This window comes from Eriocheir sinensis, unplaced genomic scaffold (assembly GCF_024679095.1).
Source record: "Eriocheir sinensis breed Jianghai 21 unplaced genomic scaffold, ASM2467909v1 Scaffold396, whole genome shotgun sequence".
NCBI lineage: Eukaryota > Metazoa > Arthropoda > Malacostraca > Decapoda > Varunidae > Eriocheir > Eriocheir sinensis.
In genome coordinates this window covers 62,671-85,336 of record NW_026111716.1, presented here as the reverse complement: position 1 = coordinate 85,336, position 22,666 = coordinate 62,671, and the positions used below count along the sequence as shown (strand labels likewise).

The following is a 22,666-nucleotide window of genomic DNA, read 5'->3' as shown; positions in this document are numbered from 1 at the left end:
ATATGTTTACCTTGCTGTTCAAAGGCGGGCAGAGTTGCTGTCCTATCGTCCCTTTTGTTTTCGCGGTACAACACACACAGCGAGAGAACAGCGTTGGAAAAAAAAAATCGCATACCAGTAACAGAAAGTCAAAGAGAATGGGTTGTGTGTACGTTTATGTATGTGTTTACCTTGCTGTTCAAAAGAGGGCAGAGTTCCTGTCCTACCGTTCCTTTTGTGTTCGCGTTTCATCACACAGCCAGAGAACAGCGATAAAAAGAAAAAAAAAGCATACACCAGTAAGAACACCAGACAGAGGCTATCATGTCAAGGAACATTAATCGTAAGAGCCATACTCCACTGAAAAACACCAGACGGAGCCATTACTCTCAAGATTCATACAAAAATAGAAAAAAAAATATCAAGACTGAATCCGCTGTTTCAAAAGTCAACATTACTGAAACCTTCCTTATTCATCTCGCGAAACCCACCGTGGCTGAGGTAGTGACGGGCTGCTGACGTGTAGGAGGCCCAGCAGGAGCATCATCAGCAGAAGGACGGCGGGGGTGGGCGTGGCGGCTTGGGGCGTGGCGGAACGGGTGGCGGCGGGGAGGCCGTACCACACCCTGAGGGACTCCCGCACCAGCTCCTCGTCTCGGGGGTCCACAGGCTCGTTGGTCGTCGTCGCCTCGTTGGCCGCCGCCTCGTGGTAGCTACACGAGTGCTGGTCATACCACCTGAAGCGAGGGAGGAGAGGTCAGTGTGGAAGGTACTAATGGCAATGTCGTTACGAAAGCTTAGAATGGAAAGGAAACTTATATAAAGTTACTGTAATGATTTGGAATATTTGAGGTTTAGTTTGTAAGCATTAGTCGTGATTCTGAAAGCTAAATAGGTAAGGATATCCATAGAAAGGCATTACTACAAAGAGATAATGAACTACTTGAATCCAACTGATTGTTTACGCGACACACACACACACACACACACACACACACACACACACACACAGAAAAAACGTTTTTTTTTTCTTTTTTAGTCAAGTCGAGGATCACTCACGTGGGCGGGTCGGGATCTATTCTAACCCAAAGATCATTGAACGGGGCGGGTGTACAGAAGGGCTGCGTGGTGGTGGGGGTGCCCGGCCGTCGCCCGCGCCCTCCCGCCGTCTGCTGCGACAAGATCCTGCAGCAGAGGGAGAGAGAAAAGGACGCCGTCAGGTCACTTCATGCTGGCCTGATACGCGAGGGAAGTGACATATCAGTGACGCATCGCCTCCTTACACACACGAAGCCTCACCTGCGCCGCCTACCTGTCTGATCGCCACCTCTGACCCGCTCATTAGGAGCCGAGGGTGAGGCGCGGCAAAGAGACAGACAGACGGAAAGACAGACAGACAGACAGACAGACAGACATATAGACAGACAGAAAGACAAACATACAGAAAAAAGGCAGGAAAATAGACCCATAATAAACAAATATACAAACAAACATAAAAAGATGACCAGGTCACACAGAAAAAGACAGATTGACAGAAAAATAGACCCAGATCAGAGGCAAAAAGATTCAGACTAAACAGAAAGAGACAGAAAATAGAGACCCAGACCGAAGAGAAAGAGACCAACAGACAGACACAGGCAAACAGATCCAGGCCAACAAACAGAGACAAACAGGAAAAAAGACCGCAACTGAACAGACACAAATACAGACAGAAAAGTAAACCTATGCTAAAAAGGGAGACAAACACAGACAAAAAACGAACAAATCCAGACCAGACAGACAAACAAAGATAAAAAAAACAGACCTAGGCCTAACAGAGAGAGAGATTCATACTAAACATGGATAACAAGACAGACAGAGAAACATACCCATACAGGAGGGCAGGCAGACAGATAGTCCCTACACACACACACACACACACACACACACACACACACACACGTACTTGGCGAAGGCGGGGTCGTGCTGGTGGCGGGCGTCGAGGGTGCTGGTGAAGTCCTTGAGCACCGAGGGTTCAGGCACCAGCCCGCCCCTGTGGCCGCCGCGCCGCCGCTTATGCCTGACACGGGGGGAGGAGGGGGTAGGTGGACCGTTCATTAGCTATTCATTAGTTATGGTGTTGCTTTACAATTTGTCATGTTTGCGTATTTGATATTTCTTCTTTCTCGTGTTTTTATCTCTGTTAGTTAGAGAATCAGCCACCCAAACAAAAAATCTATTCCTACATCCATATAATAATCAGTCAGTCCATAAATACAATAATAAAAAAAGAAAATGAATAAATCAGTAAGTTAGCTTCTCAATCAATCATTAACCAATCAATAAATATCAGGACACCTCTCCTTCCGAAATTGACCTCTCTTTCGGCCACCTCTTTTGATTCTTTTTTTGTAGGAGCAGCGAGTAGCGGCTTTTTTTTTTATTATTGTTTCTTTTTTTTTGTGCCCTTGAGCTGTCTCCTTTGTTGTAAAAAAGAAATACATAGATAAAAACAACAAACTATCAAATCAACCAATACAAATTCCGCACCACCTTGCCCTTCGTTTCCTTCCACACACACGTTATCTTCAATCTCTTCCTCCTCCTCCTCCTCCTCCTGCTCTTCACCCACCCTTGCACCCACCTCTTTATCCTGGTTTCTGGGCCCACGTGCTGCACCGCCAGGCCCGCAGCACGCACCACGTCCAGCACGGTGTGGTTACCGAGGAAGTGGCCTGCGGGGACATCAGGTCGATTAGAGTAGGCATTAAAAGTAGGGGTTAGCGAGACACGAGCACAGGGAAGGTAGAGGAGGAGGGAAGGAGAGGTGGGGACTGGGAGGAGAATTGTGGTGGTGCGTAGTGTTGTGGGGTAAAATTTGTTGTAGTTGTGTTAACATTGAGTAATAATGGGAGTGGTGACGGTATGGTTATCATTATCGTTATTATTATTATTCTTATTATTATTATTATTATTATTATTATTAGTAGTAGTAGTAGTAGTAGTAGTCGTAATAATAATAATAATAATAATAATAATAATAATAATAAAAATAATAATAATAATAATAAGAAGAAGAAGAATAACACCAACACCAACATAACAGTAATATAGGTGGCGTGCACGAGAGAGAGAGTGCAAGAGAAGATGGCGCCACTATAAACACTTGCCAGCGCCATGACGGGCTGGGGCCGAATACCATCCAGGCCCCTCAAGCAAGCCTACCGGCGCAATAGGCAGAGACGTAAAAAAAAAAAAAAAAAAAAAAAAAAAAAAAAAAAAAAATTTCACCATCGCAAGTTCGCAACGTGGTTACGATTTGAAGGGCCAGCAAAACAACACGATCTTGACAACAAGTGTTGGCGACGCGGAGGTGAAGGTGGAGATGGCTTCTCTTTCTTCTAGAATCTTGAGTGTTTAGAGGTTACTCTACCTGTTATTACCAGCTATCAGAGGATGCCAATAACAATGATAATAATGATAACAACAACAATAAAAACAACAGTGCTGCAGAAGCTATAGGTATAGGCATTCTTGAGTTCATCTCCTTCCCCTTCCCCAGACAGGCCGTCGGTGCCCGCGTTCCTCACACCATCAAAACTTTTTTCCCGAAGATAAATATGAAAGGGAGTCGAAGAACCGAGCCCTTCGCGGGAGGTTCCTTCCAATTAAAACTTTAAAGTGGGGGGAAAATACGCCGCCAAAAGTCCCCCTCGAAGATATTCCTTATGGAAGAGAGGCGGCAAAGCGACACAGGGAAAGGTTAGGTTGGGTTTCGCAAGCTACGTATGTTTATTTCTTTAGGAGTTCAATAAATATTTGAGTGTCCCTTGATTTAAATGGCAAGTTACCTCAGTTTTCTCTGATATTTTTGATGCCTCACTGTTGTATTAAAATCTCTAGGAGCCATTTGTATTTATTCATTCGTATATTCCTTTACTCATTTCTCATTTTTACCGTAAATCTGTGTGGGTGAGTGTGTGGAGGTCGGGAGGAGGGCGTAGGAGGCACAAAACAACGGTGAGGAGAGTAGAAAGAAAGAAAGAAGGAAAGAAAGAAAGAATGAGAAGAAAATGTAAAAGAGAAGAAAATGTTAGTACAAAATCTAATGGGAGAAAAAAATATAAAGAATACTGAAGTTTGCAAAGTATTGATGACCACTTATCTCGCTATACATTATAACATTGTGATTTAAATATAACTGTGAAAATAAAAGTGTTACAGTTTTCCAATTTTTTGTCTGAGGTCTCCACAGTAAAAGGTAGACAGAAATCAAAGGCGTTTTAGAGGTATTTAGGAGAGAGAGAGAGAGAGAGAGAGAGAGAGAGAGAGAGAGAGAGAGAGAGAGAGACCTAACCTACTCCTTCTGTTCCCTTTTCCTCCATTACCCTCCCCACCCCTCACACACAAAACCTCTTTACCTAACAATCTCACTTCTCCTTATTACCCACTTTTCTTTCTTCTCCATCATCATCATCAAACGGGATACATCATTTTTTGCCTCTCCTCACCTCCTTCTTGCATTTTTATTTTCCTTTTCCTTTCTCCCTCTCTTTTAAGTGTTCGCGTCTTAACTCTTCGCCTCCCGCGGCTCCCGTGTTGAGTGTCCTTCCTCCCTTGTCACGAGGCGCTTCAAAGGGACACACCGAGGCACGAGTGTAAAAACTGACCCCCGCACCGACACAAGGGCCGGCAAGAAGGAGAGAGAGAGAGAGAGAGAGAGAGAGAGAGAGAGAGAGAGAGAGAGAGGAAGGGAGAGCCAGAAGAATGAAAGACTAACGCGCTCATTTAACCTTTTCTTTCTCTCTCTCACCCTTTCATTGTTTTATCTTTACCTCTGAAATGAGCAAAGTATATAATAATTTAAGTCATCACTTCCCTCCCTCTCTCCTCTTCCCCATCTCGTAAGTTTCTCTTCTTCAACTTCGCATTCGTTCACGTTTTTCTCTTCCTTCTTTTCTTCCGACTTCCCTCATTGACTCTCTAATACCTCCTTACGCAACATAACTCTCTCTCTCTCTCTCTCTCTCTCTCTCTCTCTCTCTCTCTCTCTCTCTCTCTCTCTCTCTCTCTCTCTCTCCTGGGACAATTTCTACGGACAAAGTGAGCTCTTCCACAGGGCCCAGTGCTCTTCATTATTTACATCAACGACGTGGATGTTGGACTCAATAATCACATTAGTAAATTTGCAGACGACACAAAGATTGGTAACTCGGTTCTCACTGACGAAGACAGGCAAAGCCTCCAAGAGGATTTGCACAAAATTTCAGCTTGGTCGGATAGATGGGAGATGCCCTTTAACGTAGACAAGTGCCAGGTCCTTCAAGTTGGAACAAGAAATAAGAAGTTCGATTACGAAATGCGCGGCGTTAAACTCACAAGCGTTCAATGCGTTAAGGACCTGGGGGTCAAAATCGCGTCAAACCTCAAATTCTCACATCAATCCATCGATGCAGCAAATAAAGCGAACAGAATGTTGGGCTTCATTAAAAGGAACTTTTTGTTCAAGAATAAAGATGTAATACATCCGCTCTACAATAGTTTAGTCAGACCCCACTTGGAATATGCGGTACAGTTTTGGTCACCTCACCATGCAAAGGACATTGCTAAATTAGAAGGTGTTCAGCGTCGGGCAACAAAAATGATCCCTTCCTTGCGCAACAAATCCTACGAAGAAAGGCTTTCCACCCTTAACATGTTCTCTCTTGAGAAACGTCGCATCCGAGGAAAACTGATCGAATGTTTTAAAATACTTAATGGTTTCATGAATGTAGACAGATCAAAATTGTTTATGATCGATGACACTTTGCGAACGAGGAACAATGGCATAAAACTCAAATGTAGACAAGTAAATTCAGACTGTACCAAATTTTTCTTCACCAACGTTGTAGTGCGAGAATGGAATAAGCTCCCACCGTCAGTGGTCCAGTGTAACACGATTGAGTCCTTTAAAAACAAGCTCGACAGTCACTTCCTTGAACTTAATATTAACTAGAGTAGAAAAGCAACGTTTTGGAGCCATCTGATTAGTGTAGATTCACTTAGGTTTAAGGACAGACTACCTAGTCTGTACCATGGGGTATGTGTGGTCTGATTTTTTATGTAAATCTATGTAAATCTCTCTCTCTCTCTCTCTCTCTCTCTCGCTCTCTCTCTCTCTCTCTCTCCACCTGTCACCTGAGCTCTGAGGGTCAGGACACAGGCGTCACAGTGTGGAGAAAGATGATACGTGTCTAGAGTGAATTTTGATTATAATTTATTCTTCCGTCTCCATTTCCTGTATTCTGTGGTTAGCCTCTTCCTTATATGCATAGTTCACGTGTATGTGGTCTTAGTGTCTCCTTTTATTTACATTTTCTTCTTTCTTGTCCTTCCATATTGCCATTCACAGTGTTTACTATTTTTCCTTCCTCTCTTCATTCCCCTTTATTTTCACGTTTTTCTTTTTACCATTTCACATTTCCCTCCGACACTGTATGCAAGAGTTAACAATAGTATCTACATTCTATCGACTGCTTTGGTTAATTCTGGACTGTTTCCCGCCACAGGCTCAAGGCCAGTGTGATAGAAATAGCACAAAGGCCACGGGCAGTTTTAGCGTATGGCCCCAACTTCACATACCCTCCTCTCTGTATTTCCTCTTCCCAACGAATTAAACTCTTTCACGGGAGGAAGATCAGGACACCTCTCGAACCGAAACTAATCCTTCTTTTGCGTTATTTTTCTGTTCTTCATTTTCTTTCATACTGGCAACATCTGGTAAGGCTTATATTTTTTTGTATAATTTTGCTTTGTCTTTGCTACACTTCCCTACTGCACCGTAAAAAAAAAAAAAAAAAAAAAACTTAATAGAATCTACCTCCTTACTTCCCACACATTTCTTTTAATCTCCTCTTCCTCATCCTTCCGCTTCTTTTACTGATTTCCTTTATTTTTTTCTCCTCCTTGGAGTCTTGGAGTCACTATCAGCAGTGACCTGAAACACGCGAATCACTGTAAAAAAGCATACAACAAGGCCAACATTATGCTCGGGTTCATAGCGAGGAACTTCGAGTGTAAAACACCAGACGTGATGCTATCCTTGTATAATTCCATGGTAAGACCGCACCTCGAGTATGCAGTGCAGTTCTGGTCTCCCAATTACAGAAAGGACATTGCTTTACTGGAAAGGATTCAACGACGCGCCACAAAGATGATTTCAACCTTCAGGGCTCAACCGTACGAGGAACGACTCAAGCGACTCAATCTCTTTACATTGGAGAAAAGACGCCTACGAGGGGATATGATTCAAGTCTTCAAGTATCTAAAAAAGTTCAATAACGTCGATTACTCCAAATTCTTTGAACTGCAAACCAACTAAAGAACTAGAAATAACGGTTTTACCCATTCAGTCGAGTCGATGTAACACAGACATTGGAAGGAGTTTCTTTTCAAACCGAGTCATCCGCCACTGGAACAATCTTCCCTCAGAAGTAGTAAATGCGAATACCATCAACTCCTTCAAATATAGAATCGACCGTCATTTCGCTGCGTCAGGAGTAAACTGAATAACGAGGGGCTTCCATCTGCTCCTCAATATCGAGGTGCTTTCATCTGCTCACCAAGCCCCAAGTGGCGGTCGAGCAGATTAAATTACCCAAGCGGGCGACCTCGTAATGAGCCAATAGGCTTTCTGTTGCCTGCATTTCCATGTTTCCTCCTCCTCCTTCACTCCTCCTTTGTCTCACCTTTCTCCTCTCTTCCTTCTCCTTTCATTTTTCTCCTCTCACTTTTCTTGTTTCACCTCCCCCTTTTCCTTTCTCCCTCCATCTCCATATTATAACCTCCCTTTTTTCACCTTCCCCTTTTCCCTTCATCTGCCAACCATCGCCTCCCTTGTTTTCACCTTCCCCTCTTCCCCTTCTCCCTTCATCTGCCAACCATCACCTCCCTTGTTTCACCTTCCCATCCTTCCCTGCTTCCTTCATCTTCCTCCTTTCACCTTCTTTGTTTCACCTCCCCCCCCCACCCCCGTTTCCTTTCTCCCTTCATCTTCGTCCTATCACCTACCATGTTTCACCTTCTTCCCCCCTTTTCCCTCCTCCTTTACCTTCTTTGTTTCATCTTCCCTCTCCTTTCCCTTCTCCCTTCACCCTCCCTATACCTTCCTTGTTTCACCTTCTCCCCCTCCCCCATTTTCTTCCTCCCTTTCTCTTCCCTCTACCTTTTCCTCCCCTCACGCTCTGGGCCGCCCCCAAATCTTCTATCAAGACATTTATGGGTACTAAACATTTTTTTTCCCCAATTGAACCTCACAGCATGGCAACTCATTACCTCCGAGAAATATTACCCCTCAAAGACCCTGTAGGAAGATGAAGAGGAGGAGGAGGAGGAGGAGGAGGAGGAGGAGGAGGAGGAGGAGGTTAGGGCTACGCTTGTATTACCATTCTGAAGAGGTGGAGGGAGAGCGAGAGAGAGAGAGAGAGAGAGAGAGAGAGAGAGTCATGCATTGCCGTGTTTGTGTTACGTGACTGCTCGTAAATCAGCTGAGTGTTGGGCATGTGCAACCTCTCTCTCTCTCTCTCTCTCTCTTTTCCTTTTCTCCACTTCCCTCCGTTTTCTCTTTTTTCACTTCCCGTTTTCTGTGAATGTATCTTCTTTACTTTTTATGGTTTTCGTTTCTGTTTCCTGCTTGGTTCTTATCTACGTTCTTTTATTTTTTTTCTCTCTTGTTCTTCCTTATTTCATTCCTTCAGATTTCGTTTATCCTCCCGTCCTTTTTTCACTATATTTCCTTTCCCTTTCTTCCTGCCTCCCCTTCATTATTTTCCTTTTCTCTTCTCTCCTCCTTCTGTGGTCTGACTTTCTATGTAATTCTATGTAATTCTTCTTTACTCACTCTTTCTTCTTTCCTTCATTCCCTCATCCTTCTTTTCTCAACTTCTCTCTTCTTTCCTTAAATTCCTCGTTCTTCTTTCCTTCACCCTAAATTTTTTTCACACCCTCTTCTGTTTTCTTCATTCCCTGTTCCTTATCTTCTCCCGTTTAACGTTCTGTCCTTTTTCATTTTCCTATATATTTCTTTCTATTCCATGTTCCTAAATCCTCCCTTTCTCTCAACTTTCCTTTGTTTTCCTCTCGTTAAGCGTCCTGTTTTTTTTGTTTCTTTTCCTTTCTTTCTTTCCGTTTGCCGCTACTCTCCTCAGGTTTAGCGTTGTCTCTTTTCCTTTTCCTATTTTTCTTATTCCATTTTCCTTAACCCATTCCTTCTCCCTTCTCCGACCTTTCTCTCCATTCTTCCTTTCCATCTCAGTTCCTTCAGGCATTTCCTCCCGAACTCTCTCTTGCCGTTCTCCTTTTCTATGTCATCATTTTTCATCTTTATTCCTCTGTTCATTTTATCCTTCCTTTATACCTTCTATTTGTTCCCTCAAGCTCTTTCTCTTACAAGGTCCCTTCTTTCCCACCCTCCTGCACTCCTTCCTTTCAGCTTCGCCATACGCCTTCTCTTTTTTTTCTTATCATCCTTATCTCACGCTCTTTCCTATACATCATCTCTCCATCAAGGTCCACCGTCTCTCTCTCTCTCTCTCTCTCTCTCTCTCTCTGATCTTTTTTTTTTCACTTCCATTTTCTCTTATTCCCTTTCGTTCCTTATTTTTACACTTCACTTATTCCCATTTTCCTTCCCTTCTGTCCTCTACTCCACTCCTTTGAATCGCCTTCTCAATTATTTCTTTCCTTTTTTTTACTATCTTCTTTCCTTCATTCCTTCATTCTTTTCTATATCACTTTTCCTTTTCTCTTCTTCACTCACTCTTTCTTCTTTCCTCCATTCCCTCATCCTTCTTTTCTAAACTTCTTTCTTCTTTCCTTAAATTCCTCGTTCTTCTTTCCTTCACCCTCTCTTTATTTTTTTTCACACTCTCTTCTCTTTTCTTCACTCTCTCTTTCTCATGCCTCCACTCCTTGTTCCTTATCTCCTTCGCCGCCTCTTTCTTTCTTCTTTTCTTTACGTTCGCTTCTCTTCTCCACTTTCTCTTCCTTCTTCCTTTCACTTCACGTTTCTTTTCTTTTTCGCTCCATTTTTCCTCTTTCCGTCACTTCCGCTTTCTTCCATTTTCCATCCATTCTTTCCTCTTTTCTTCAGTTATTTTGACATTTCCTCTACTCCACCTTTCTTCCCTCTTTCAGTTATTTTTCTTCTCTCCTTCACTACCTCGGTTTTCTCCTGTACGTTCCTTCCTTCTTTCCTCCTACACTCTCTGGTTCTTCTCTCCTTTACTCTTTCGTTTTTCTATCCACTCAATCTGCCTTCATTCCTTGACTCCCTCTTTCTTCCCCTTTTCACTCTCCCTTTTTTCTGTCACTCCCCTCTTCTTTAACCTCTTCCTCTTACTCACTCCTTCGTCGTTCTATCCACTCAATCTGCCTTCATTCCTTGACTCCCTCTTTCTTCCCTTCTTCGCTCTCCCTTTTTTTCTGTCACTTCCTTCTTCTTTAACCTCTTTCTCTTACTTACTCCTTCGTCTCTAAACTTTCCGCACCGATGTCATTTTTTATTTCTTCTCCAAAGTGTAACGATGGGAGGATATTTTTTTTTTAGGATCCAACATTATCGTCTCGTGACCCCTTCTTATCTCCCTCGCCTCCCCCTCCCCTCCATCCTCCGCCCCCTGCTGCGTGGTGACCGTCCTGCTGAGCCCTGCTGAGCCCCGTCGCCCCCCGCTGTGGCACTAAAGGGTCGTTATAAGAATGGCCGATACACTGGCTCGTTGGATTCACTTTTCGTTCCCTTGAATATCCACAGTAAGCGCTTCGTCACCCGTTTTCTTTGATCTCCTGGAACAGTTTGGTAGTTTTCTTTCAAGTTTTACTCGTGGTTTCTTTATTAATAGCCATCTTTAAAAAAAATCTAAGGGTTGTTTACACCCCTTTTCAAACTTTACTTCTATGAACAGCACTTGTTCTATTACAGTTTCTACGTATTTCTTGTGCTGATTCTTAAGATTCTTACACTGGTGGTTTCTTGCATGTTAATCTTTTGATGATATTTAAAGTCTGTTAACAACATATTTTAAAAATTTTCTTTAGGCATTACCTATTATGATTTCTACGTATCCCATATAATATACTCAGAATCTGTTTCGATCGTGATTTTTTTTTTATAAATCTTTCCTTTATTTAAATATGAAAGAATAACACCTAAAATTGCCAATATTTTTTTATGAACAACTATTCTATTGCAGTTTCTTAAAACCTCTTACGTTCAAGTTCAAGAAAGATGGCGCCACTATAAACACTTGCTTGCGCCATAACGGGCTGGGGCCGACCACCAAGCCCCACCAAGAAAGCCTACCGACGCCAGAGGCACAAACGTAAAAAAACAACGCCTCAAAGGACTTATTTAGTGTTCAGTTCTGTTATTGATATTATTGGGGCGTTAGGGGGATGAATTTGTTACGTTTCGTTTCGTTGTTGATTTACTTGACAATTCCTCATATACTTTATTACTTTATGAACTATTATTGCTATCCTTGGGGCACCGGGCTATACCATGGGTGAGGTTGTTAGAATGCAACGACTGTAAGAAAGAGTTCGGCGGTGGCAGCGTACAGGCGACAACAAGGGAAGCAAGGGCAGTCGTAGTAGTTTGGAGGGTCGTACTTCAGAGGGTCGTAGTAGAGGGGGTCGTAGTAAAGGAGGTCGTAGTACTCCACATCAGTAAAGGTTTCCAATACGTATTTTCGGTCCGCGCCGCCCCGAGTCCTCCAAACCGATACCCTGAGGGCCGTGCAGCGACTCTTTACGCTATGCTACTTAAGTCCAACACTCCATATGCCTCTTTCGCCCCTTCTTGATGTGCCCGTTTGGTCTGGTTTGGTTTCTCTCTCTCTCTCTCTCTCTCTCTCTCTCTCTCTCTCTCTCTCTCTCTCTGTAATGACTGCCTTATCGAAGAGAGAGAGAGAGAGAGAGAGAGAGAGAGAGTAATCATAACACCGATTTGAGCCACTATCTCCTCCTCCTCCTCCTTTTCCCTCCTCCTTCTCTTTCTCCCTCTTCCTCCTCCTCCCTTCACCTCCTACCCCTCCCTCCTCCTCCTCCTCCTCCTCCTCCTCCTCCTCCTCCTTCTCCTCCTCCACCTCTTTCCTTCCCTCATTCTCCTCGCTTTCACTGGCTCCTAAAACTTGATATACGCTTGACGAAGATTTTCTCCCCAAACTTTTTTTTTCCCTGGTTAATATTTTGGTTCGTAATTAGCTAAGGTCGAGATGGTGAGCGGGGAGAAAGTTACGGCTGACCCCGATGTTAGGCAGGCCACGAGGGGGAAGGAAGGGAAGAGGATAAGGAGGAAGGAAATGAGACGAAGAATGAGTTGAGGGGGAGAGGAAGGGAGATGGGTATAGGCAGAAGTGAAAAGGAAGGAGGGAAAAGAAGAGAGAGAGAGAGAGAGAGAGAGAGAGAGAGAGAGAGAGAGAGAGAGAGAGAGAGAGAGAGAGAGAGACGGGTGGGCAGAAGAAAACAGGAAAAAGGAAGGAGAACGGGTTGGGAGAGCAGGAGATAGGTAAGCGGAAAAGAACGGGAAGGAAGAAGGGGTTAAGAGAGAGGGAGAGAGGGAGATGAATAGGCAAGGGAGAACAGGAAGAGGGAAGAAGATGAAAGGGTTGAAAGAGAGGGAGGTGGGTAAGCAAAGAGGAAGAAGGAAGAGAAAGGATGGGTAGAAAGAGAGGGAGGTGGGTAAGCAGAAGAAAACGGGAAGGAACAAGAAGAATGGGTTGAGGGAGAGCGGGAGATAGGTAAGCAAAGAGAATAGGAAGAAAGAAGAGAAAGGATGGGTTGAGAGAAAGAGGGAGATAGTAGGCAGAAGAGTGTAGGAAGAAGAAAGGAGGAGGAGGAGGAGGAGGAGGAGGAAGAGGAGAGGTTATAATATGCAAAGATAAATAGCAGAATAAAGTACGTATGTTTGAAAAGGGAAGGAGACTAAGTGCATGAGTAGAGAAAGGCAGAGCACGATAATAAAGAGGAGAAAGCAAACTTAGACTGTACGTGGAAGAGAAAGAGAAGAAGAAATTACTGGCAGACGATTTGAGAGACAGACACACGAGAAGGTTGAAATAATGGAAAATAGAATGTAGGAGGAAAGGGGGATGAGGAAAAAAGGATGGGAAGGAAGAGGAAGGAGGGGGCTTGCTAATAAGGAATAAATTTTTAATGTATGTCCATTAAAAGAGTTTCATGGGGAGTGCGTGGATACAGGTAAACAGTCAGACAGAAAGACACAGAGGCAGTCAAATGAATAAACAGGGAAACAAGAAGAAACAAGCCAAGAAAAGAAAAACAAAACAAAAATAAGAGAAAAGAAAGGAAAAGAAAAAAAAAAGGAAAAGAGAAAGAACCAGTCCCAGTCCTTACTCCTTCCTCTCTCGACCCCCTTCCCCCCCTCCCCCCCTTCTCCATAACCCCTTTTTCAGCAACGCCACCACCTCCTCCACAACCACCACAACCACCACCTCCACCACCTCCTCGGCTCCCCAAGCACCTCGAGACATTATTACTGGCGTGTTAACTTTGAGGGTCGTGCCGCGGGCTTATCTGATGTCGTTTTAAGCACACAAAGCGCTATCTCGGCATCAAGGGGCCAGCAGTATGCAGAGAGAGGGGGAGGGGGGAAGGGGGGAAGGAAGGAGGGAGGAATGATGGGTAAGAGAGAGAGAGAGAGAGAGAAGTGGTCTACTACTACTACTACTACTACTACTACGACTATTACTACTGCTCTCCCTACTATGAATACAACAACAACTACTACTATTATTATTCTTGCTGCTTCTACTACCACTATAACAAAACATAAAAAAAAATAATGACAAAAACAACAACAGCAACAACAACAACATTAATAGTAACAACCAATAAAACGTTAACACCATATGCGGCAGCAGTAATAATAATAAAAAAAATGCACAATATCCCTTTTTTTCATAAACAACTATTGCCAACATTTAACGCACGCCACCCTTCAGTAACCTTTACTTTCCCCCTCCCTCCCCTCCCTCCTCTACCTCTTCCACCACCACCCACAACAACAACACCCATCACCACCGCTGCCACAAGCCTTCACTCCTCCCCCTCCAAAAGAAACCTGTCCAGCCACCATTATCACCATGCATTAAAATCATCCCCGTAAACCGTCTGTCTCAAATTCTTCCTACCTTCCTTCCGCCCTTCCGTCCCTCCAGTCTTTACAGGCATACACAAACACACCCACCGTTATTATCATCATTTCTAAAACTATTTCTGTAACTCTATCTTAATCCCTCCATTCCTTTCTTCCTTCTTTCCTTCTCTACATCCATACACACAGTCGATTCCTACCTTCCTTCCTTTCTTCCTTCGTTTTTTCCTCCGTTCCTTCTCTACATGCATACACACAGTCCCTTCCTACCTTCCTTTCTTTCTTTCTTCCTTCCTTCGTTCTTTCCTTCGTTCCTTCCTTCCTTCTCAACATGCATACACACACAGTCCCTTCTTTCCTTCCTTCCTTCCTTTTTTCCTTTCTTTCCTTCCCTCCCATTCTTGCAAGAATACACAAAGACCCACCATTATTATCCTTCTATGTAGCTCTTTTCCTCAATCTCTTCCTTCTTTCTCTCCATCTTACCTTCCTTCCTTCTTCTCAATCCCATCGTTACAGGCATACATGCATAGTAACATAAGAACATAGGGAGACTGCAAGAGGCCTAATGGCCTATACAGGGCAGCTCCAGATTCCCCCCCACTACCACCTGTCATCCTCGTCCATGCAGCTATCCAGTCTACTCTTGAAACAAGCTATCGTCCCTGCACTCACTATGTGATTGCTGAGTCTATTCCATTCCCCCACCACCCTATTACTAAACCAATGCTTGCCTATTTCCCTCCTAAATCTATACTTTTCTAATTCAAATTCATTACTGCGTGTTCTATCCTGCTGGCTAATTCTCAGTACTTTACTTATATCGCCTTTATTGTATCCACAGAGTTATATACATGTATATACATATATATGTATATACATGTATACATATGTATATACATATATATGTATATAATTCTGTGGTTGTATCCCTTGACCCAATTGAATACTTCTATCTACACAGCATCCCTTTTCGTTTCCTTCATCCTCTCTCTCTTTCTTTCCTTCCTGCCTTCCTTCCTGCCCCCTTTATTCCCTTCCTTCCTTCCTCCCTTCATTCAATCCTACCTTCCTTCTTTCCAATTCCATCCTTACAAACATGCACAAACAATCCCAATTTTTCTTTTTTCCTTTATTTTCATTTTCATTTCTTCCTTCTTTCCTACCATCTTTCCCTCTCTTCCTTGCAAACACACACACACACACACACACACACACACACACACACACACACACACACACTCACACACACACACACTTCAACCACCACCACCACCACCACGAACCTGCTCCAAAGGCGAAGAAGAAGCTCTGGTCGGGGTTGTCGCGCAGGATCTCCACGACGCGGCGGCCCATGCGCTGGTTGCGGCGGTAGATGAGCTCCTCGCGGAAGTACTCGTCGATGTGCGTGGCGATGGCGGCGTCCAAGGGCGGTAAGGACGTGTTGCCTAAGTGTGGTACCTGGTGGGAAGAGAAGAAAAGAGGTATGAGGGAAACTGTGGTGGTAAGAACGTGTTGACTTAAGTGTACGATCTGAAGGGAGACGAAGAAGAGGATAAGAGGATAAATTTTGGTGGCAAGTATGAAGGTTTTTAAGAGGACCGTCTGCCAAAAATTGAAAATCGTTAATTTTGGACCGATTTTCATGAATTCCTAATGTTATGTATACCAGTAAGGTGATGTTCCATGCCAGGTTTCATAAGAACTGAACGAAAAATAATTGGAAAATTTGCATTTTTGTTTTAGAAAAAATCGAAAATGTGATATTTTTTTTGTTATACGTGAGACAATGTTGATGAAAAAAATACCAAATACACTTTGTACAATTATAAAAAGATTGTGCAAGGCAAATATGTAAATTTCCTTTATAGTTTAGTGTACTGTTTTTTTTTTTCATTTATATTCTCGTCTAGAATATACTGCTAATTTATGAAGATATGGTGCCTTGATCGTTAAATCTTTGTAAAAAAAAAAATTCGTTCATTTATCTTTCTTAAAAAAAAAAAAAAAAAAAAAAAAAAAGAATCGGTCAAGTGTTTACGCAGAAATATAAAAAAAAGAAGAAAAAGAAACGCGGAACCAATATATTGGCACGATAACGCAAACGGCTACTTTTCCTTCCGCTGCTGCGGGTTTTTTCTTCTCTGCAAACCAACATCAACCATGTATGTCCATATCATTCATGTAGTCATTGTGGAGTAAATATGGTATTCACAAGGCATTTTAGAAAGTTAATTTGTCCCTGTTCCCCAACTTTGCAGGGTATTTTTCGCTCGTAAGGGAATCAGGAGGAACAATCTCCCTCACTGTCGCCTGGATCACTAATGTCCTCTTGGGTCATACACCTTACTGAACTTTATTTTTTTCTTCGCTTTCTTCTTTTTCTAAGCAACTCACTTCGTCTCCTTCTCTAACATCTCCATGGACTGTATGATGTTTGGATCTGTTCCGAGCATGTGCTGACTGCTGTCCGCCTGAGTCACTCAGTAGCTTTATATACACACAAGCAGGGGCACCAGATGTCTCCATATGCCAATGAACCATATGAGGGAATATTTCGGCGTTTTTTCGCGAAAAAAAAAATCAGTGTGTCAGCGCCACCGACGCGTGTTAGCAGCCCCACCGACGCGTGTTAGCAGCGCCACCGACGCGTGTTAGCAGCGTCACCGACGCGTGTTAGCAGCGCCACCGACGCGTGTTAGCAGCGCCACCGACGCGTGTTAGCAGCCCCACCGACGCGTGTTAGCAGCGCCACCGACGCGTGTTAGCAGCGTCACCGACGCGTGTTAGCAGCCCCACCGACGCGTGTTAGCAGCGCCACCGACGCGTGTTAGCAGCGTCACCGACGCGTGTTAGCAGCGCCACCGACGCGTGTTAGCAGCGTCACCGACGCGTGTTAGCAGCCCCACCGACGCGTGTTAGCAGCGCCACCGACGCGTGTTAGCAGCGTCACCGACGCGTGTTAGCAGCGTCACCGACGCGTGTTAGCAGCCCCACCGACGCGTGTTAGCAGCGCCACCGACGCGTGTTAGCAGCGCCACCGACGCGTGTTAGCAGCGCCACCGACGCGTGTTAGCAGCGCCACCGACGCGTGTTAGCAGCGTCACCGACGCGTGTTAGCAGCGCCACCGACGCGTGTTAGCAGCGTCACCGACGCGTGTTAGCAGCGCCACCGACGCGTGTTAGCAGCGTCACCGACGCGTGTTAGCAGCCCCACCGACGCGTGTTAGCAGCGCCACCGACGCGTGTTAGCAGCGCCACCGACGCGTGTTAGCAGCGCCACCGACGCGTGTTAGCAGCGCCACCGACGCGTGTTAGCAGCGTCACCGACGCGTGTTAGCAGCGCCACCGACGCGTGTTAGCAGCGCCACCGACGCGTGTTAGCAGCGTCACCGACGCGTGTTAGCAGCGCCACCGACGCGTGTTAGCAGCGCCACCGACGCGTGTTAGCAGCGCCACCGACGCGTGTTAGCAGCGCCACCGACGCGTGTTAGCAGCGCCACTGACGCTTGTTAGCAGCGCCATCGACGCGTGTTAGCAGCGCCACTGACGCGTGTTAGCAGCGCCATCGACGTGTGTTAGCAGCGCCACCGACGCGTGTTAGCAGCGCCACTGACGCTTGTTAGCAGCGCCACTGACGCTTGTTAGCAGCGCCACCGACGCGTGTTAGCAGCGCCACTGACGCGTGTTAGCAGCGCCATCGACGTGTGTTAGCAGCGCCACCGACGCGTGTTAGCAGCCCCACCGACGCGTGTTAGCAGCGCCACCGACGCGTGTTAGCAGCGCCACCGACGCGTGTTAGCAGCGCCACCGACGCGTGTTAGCAGCGCCACCGACGCGTGTTAGCAGCGCCACCGACGCGTGTTAGCAGCGCCACCGACGCGTGTTAGCAGCGCCACTGACGCTTGTTAGCAGCGCCATCGACGTGTGTTAGCAGCGCCACCGACGCGTGTTAGCAGCGCCACCGACGCGTGTTAGCAGCGCCACCGACGCGCGTGAGTAACAGTGGTGAAGTGCTGTTGAGCAGCGCTGCTAAGTGGCCCCGTCTTAAGGTTGTGCTTGCCAAATGAAGAACCTGAAGAAAGGGATTGAAGAAGAGGAAAGGTGACGGTGATGATGGTGTTGATGGAACGTGAAGGAAGATGAAGTTAAGGGGAGAGGTAAGGAGAGAATGAGGAGAATGGTGAGGGTGAGGGTAATAATTATGGTGGTGCCAAGTAAGGAGGGACAATGTAAGGGTGGAAGAAGTTGAGATGCAGGTTATATCAGGAAGAAGAGAAGGAAAAGGAATTAAGAGGAGGAAAATGAAGACTAGGAACAAGATGAGAGGGAACAATGTTGAGGAAAGGGTTTATATATTTTGTCGGCATGGGGAGGCAGGGATAGCAAAGTGAAAGGCACAGGAAATACGAGAATGAAGAAAAGAAAAAGTAAAAAAAGGTAATGGTAAAGAAGGGGACATACGCTATTGTTGCGCGCGGCCTCGGTGCTCATCTCCGTCGCATTGGCCCTTGAGCCAGTGGTGAGATTAGGTAACCCTTTACTCCGGGACACGGAGCCGGTGTGACATCCGGGTTACCACAGTTTACCTTCCCCATGTTTCCCCAGGTACTCATTTATCGACCAGCCCGCAAGGGAGGATGGACAACTGGATGAGCTGCACGCCGACTGCCCTGGTCGGGATTGCAACTCGGCACCGCGGAATCGTAGCTAGACACGCTAACTAATAATAATAATAATAAACGGTTTATTTCATGAAGTACCAGGCAGCCCTAGAGCTGAAAATATACATCAATGGAAGATGAAATGAAATGAATGAGACAAATGAACAAAGTAGTATGATCGAAAATAAAAAGGAAAATAGAAATAACAATAATAGCAATAATCATAGTAAAGATAATAATAATAATCACGATAATAATCACGATAATAATAATGATAATAATAATAGTAATCATAATAATAATAATAATAATCATAATAACAACAACAATAAGTCCTAATGAAAAATATTTACAAAACATACAAATTGTGCTGCTCTTAATTTGCATTGTTGATATATTTGACCATCACGGGCACTGCGCTGTTCTTATAGCGGTCAGTCCGTGCCCGTATCGGGGCAATAATGTTGTGGTGTCGCACTGATTGCTGAGGGCGGTTCACTGCGGGTGGGAGGATGTGTCTGTGTCTGGGCTGGTTGAGAAGCTTGGTTGCGAACCGGTGTAGTAGGGTCTCGTGACGGTGTTGTAGGCTGGTGAGATGGAGGGAGTCGAGGGCGTCCTGGTAGCTGGTGTAGTGAGGGCCCAGGATGATTTTGCAGGCTCGCTTCTGGACGCGTTCAAGTTGGCGGCGCTGCGTGATGTTGATGGAGGAAGACCACGCTGGGGACGCGTATGTCAGTTGGGGATGATGAACGAGGACACGCTCGCCAGCGCACACTCAGGGGCCCCCAGCGTTTTGAGTCTCCTCAGCAGGTACAGTTTATAGGTGGCAGATCTGGTGAGCTGGGAGACGTGCTCCTTCCATGTGAGTTTGTTGTCCAGGGTGACTCCAAGTAGTTTTGCTGATGTAACTACCCGGAGGGGAGTGTCGTTGATGGACACCACAGGGGGGGCAACAGGGGCAGAGGAGGTGTTGATGTGTAGGAGTGTAGTTTTGGTGCACCACGGAGGCGCAGAAAAGGAAAGGAAAGGAAAAGGCGAAGGAAAACTAAGAGGAGGAGGGAGCAATGTTGGAGGTAGGGTTAATATTGTATAATTGGTTGGAGTGGGGAGGCAGAAGATAACGATTCAACGACATTAGAAGTAGCGTATAAACTTATCTGTCGACCGTTGTTGTTGTTAATATTTACTCCCTAGCGGAAGCACGGGCTATGGGGGAGCCCGTCTGAGAAGGCTTGCTGGATGGATTTCCTTACGGTGGCGGGTATGAATTTACGAGGTTTGCGATCTCCGAGTCAGGAGTGCTGGCAACACGTTCAGCAGCCAGCTGCCGAGCCATGACTTCGTCTAAAGGGGGGATGAAGGAGCTCTGTTACTGAGCATTCAAGAATGTAATGAATCAGCGGTTCCTGTTCCGGGTCGAGGCAGAGAGGGCAGGGGTCAAGTTCTCTATTGCTAATTTCAGCGAGTGTTGGAAATCCGAGGCGAAGGCGGCGCATCCGAGTTACTATGGCGTTCGGAGTGGAAGGTGGGACGTTGAGAGGTTGGTAGTTGGTAGCGGTCCTATACCAGGAGGCTGAGATGGATCCTTGGTTTATGAGGTCTTGGTGATGGCGTCGGGTGAGATTGGCTGCGGCGGTGTCGAGCATTAGCTGAGTTGTGGCCCGGCTCGGCGCCATATTCAGAGTGATGTTAGGCAAGGTCCGTGCAAGATTGGCCACCCAGTCCGCCTTCTCGTTCCCTGCCAGTCCGACATGACTTGGTATCCAGTGCAGTAAAATATGCTTGCCCTTGGATGCAAGTCTCCCGGCTTGTAGGGAGATAGATGTTAGGAGTCGTTTCTTGTCAGTGATACTGCCATTTTGGAGCACCTGGAGGGCAGATAGTGAGTCGGAGTTTATGACAATGTTGCTGTGGGGCTGGTGTGTGGCGTGGAATAGTACCTTGAGTATGACTGCCAATTCGGCTTGTAGGATTGATGTCCCTTGGGAGAGACGTCTGAGCTCGCTATGTTCTTTGTAGGTGAAGGCTGCTCCTACAGAGCCGTCGTCACCAACAGAACCATCTGTATAGTAAAAGGCTGTGGAAGGGGCATCTAAAGAATCAAGTCTGTGTAGTGTAGAGCCTCCTGGCGAAGCAGAGCGGGAAAGGAGGGCCCGCGCGGCACTCCGCCTGGTAGTGCGAATTCCAAGGTCGGGGGTGTCCAAGGTGGTGGAGAAGTGTACTGCGGGTGGGGAAGGTCTTGGCAGTCGAGTACGAGGGCTTGTGATCTTAGGCACTGTATAGTCACAGCAGCGTCGTGCACCCAGTCTCCATCAGCTGCTTCGTTCTGTGGCTGCCGTAAGGCCTGAACCAGCTGGGTGGAAATGGATAGATCGGGGCGAGTTCGTATTAATTTCGCTGCAGTGCACGCCGTCCTGGCCAATATTCGGTGTTGGAGAGAAGGTAGGCCGCTCTCTGCCCGAAGGTTTGCCACCCGACACCAGTCAGGTGCGCCCATTATGACCCGCAAAACATCGTTTTGGGCAACCTCGAGCTTAGTCAGGAGTTGAGGGGAGAGGGAGCACAGGCATGTTGCACTATAGTCGATAACAGATCGTACGGCATGGACGTAGAAGGCCCGCAATACTCGGTATGAAGGCCCAGCACTGGGACTTGATAGCGCCCGTAGAATGTTAGTACGGGCTGCGGCTCTCTCACGCAGGTAGCGCACATGCGTCGCAAAGCTGAGGCTGCTGTCCAGCCATACGCCCAGGTATTGGTAGGTGGTAGTGAAGGCGAGCTGATTGCCACCGAGAGAGAGCGCCCTCTCAGGTTGTCGTCGCCCGAACACCATGACTCTGGTCTTGTTGATGTTGATCTTTAGCCCAAGCTCAGCACACTTCTCCCCTAGGCGTGCGAGGGCTAAAGGTGCCTGTTCGAAGCGATCCCACCTCTGAAACACGAGAGCGAGATCGTCTGCATAGCAGAGCAGCTTGACACCTCGACCGTAATCAACGTCCATTAGGCCCTCCATCAGGACGTTGAAAAGAAAGGGACTCAGAATGCTGCCTTGGGGAGTGCCCTGAGCGTGGTGGTGTACAGTTGACACTTCTCCTTGAAAACGGACGCTCGCTCCTCGACCTTGGAAGAAGTCCCTTACCCACGAGAGCAGCCTCCCCCCGACACCCTTGCGTGCAAGGGCTGTCAGAATGGCTAGGGGGCTCGCAAGTTCGAAGGCTTTTTCCAAGTCGATGAAAACAGCCATGCCGTGTCCTTGCCTCAACTCGCTGAGAAAGGATGTGAGACAATTGGTGGCGCCAGTTTGAGGTAAATAAGCAAATAGGGACTGGTGTAGAGGTCCAGTTCGCCACTTCAAGCGAGCGAGGACAAGTCTTTCAGCAGTTTTCCCAAGGCAGCTGAGTAAAGATATTGGGCGCAAGGAGGTAGGATCCTTGGGCTTAGGGATCGGTTGTATTATGGCCGTTTTCAACGTGTTTGGTAGACGGCCTTGCTACCAAGAGATATTGAGGAGGTCCAGCATATGCCTGTTCCCGGTCTCTCCCGCGTGAGATAGCATGGAGTAGGTGACTCCCGTCCGCCCCTGGAGCTGTGTCGCCACCGTGCTTCACTGACCGGCGGAGCTCACTGATGGTGAAGGGGACGTCCGCTTCATCCTCCCTTAAGCATGCCTCGTTGACAAGGGCTGACCGTTGTGGGACAAGTTGTTCTTGCGTCTCCCTCACATTATCTGGGAGACGGGCAGGAGAGGTGCGGGCAGCAAAGCTTGCACGGAATCGCTTTGCTTCAGCTTAGGGATCAGGGTGAGTGGGTGGTCGGGGAGGACGGGAGCGAGACACAGAACGCAGTCTCCCCAACATCTCTCCTAGGGAAGAATGGGAGTCAAGACTACGGC

At 46.3% G+C, this 22,666-nt stretch overlaps 1 protein-coding gene across 1 annotated transcript in view; it reads right to left on the bottom strand.

The window, feature by feature from the left end:
* Window positions 1-448: 448 nt before the first annotated feature.
* Window positions 449-22,666, bottom strand: part of LOC126992075 (metalloprotease TIKI2-like) — a gene marked incomplete at its 5' end in the record, with an annotated part of 51,094 nt that continues 28,876 nt past the window's right edge. Inside the window, 5 exons of the mRNA XM_050850750.1 lie at window positions 449-716; window positions 1,039-1,164; window positions 1,925-2,038; window positions 2,603-2,693; window positions 15,397-15,571. Coding sequence (XP_050706707.1) covers window positions 449-716; window positions 1,039-1,164; window positions 1,925-2,038; window positions 2,603-2,693; window positions 15,397-15,571 — 774 coding nt within the window. The remainder of the gene's footprint in view (window positions 717-1,038; window positions 1,165-1,924; window positions 2,039-2,602; window positions 2,694-15,396; window positions 15,572-22,666) is intronic.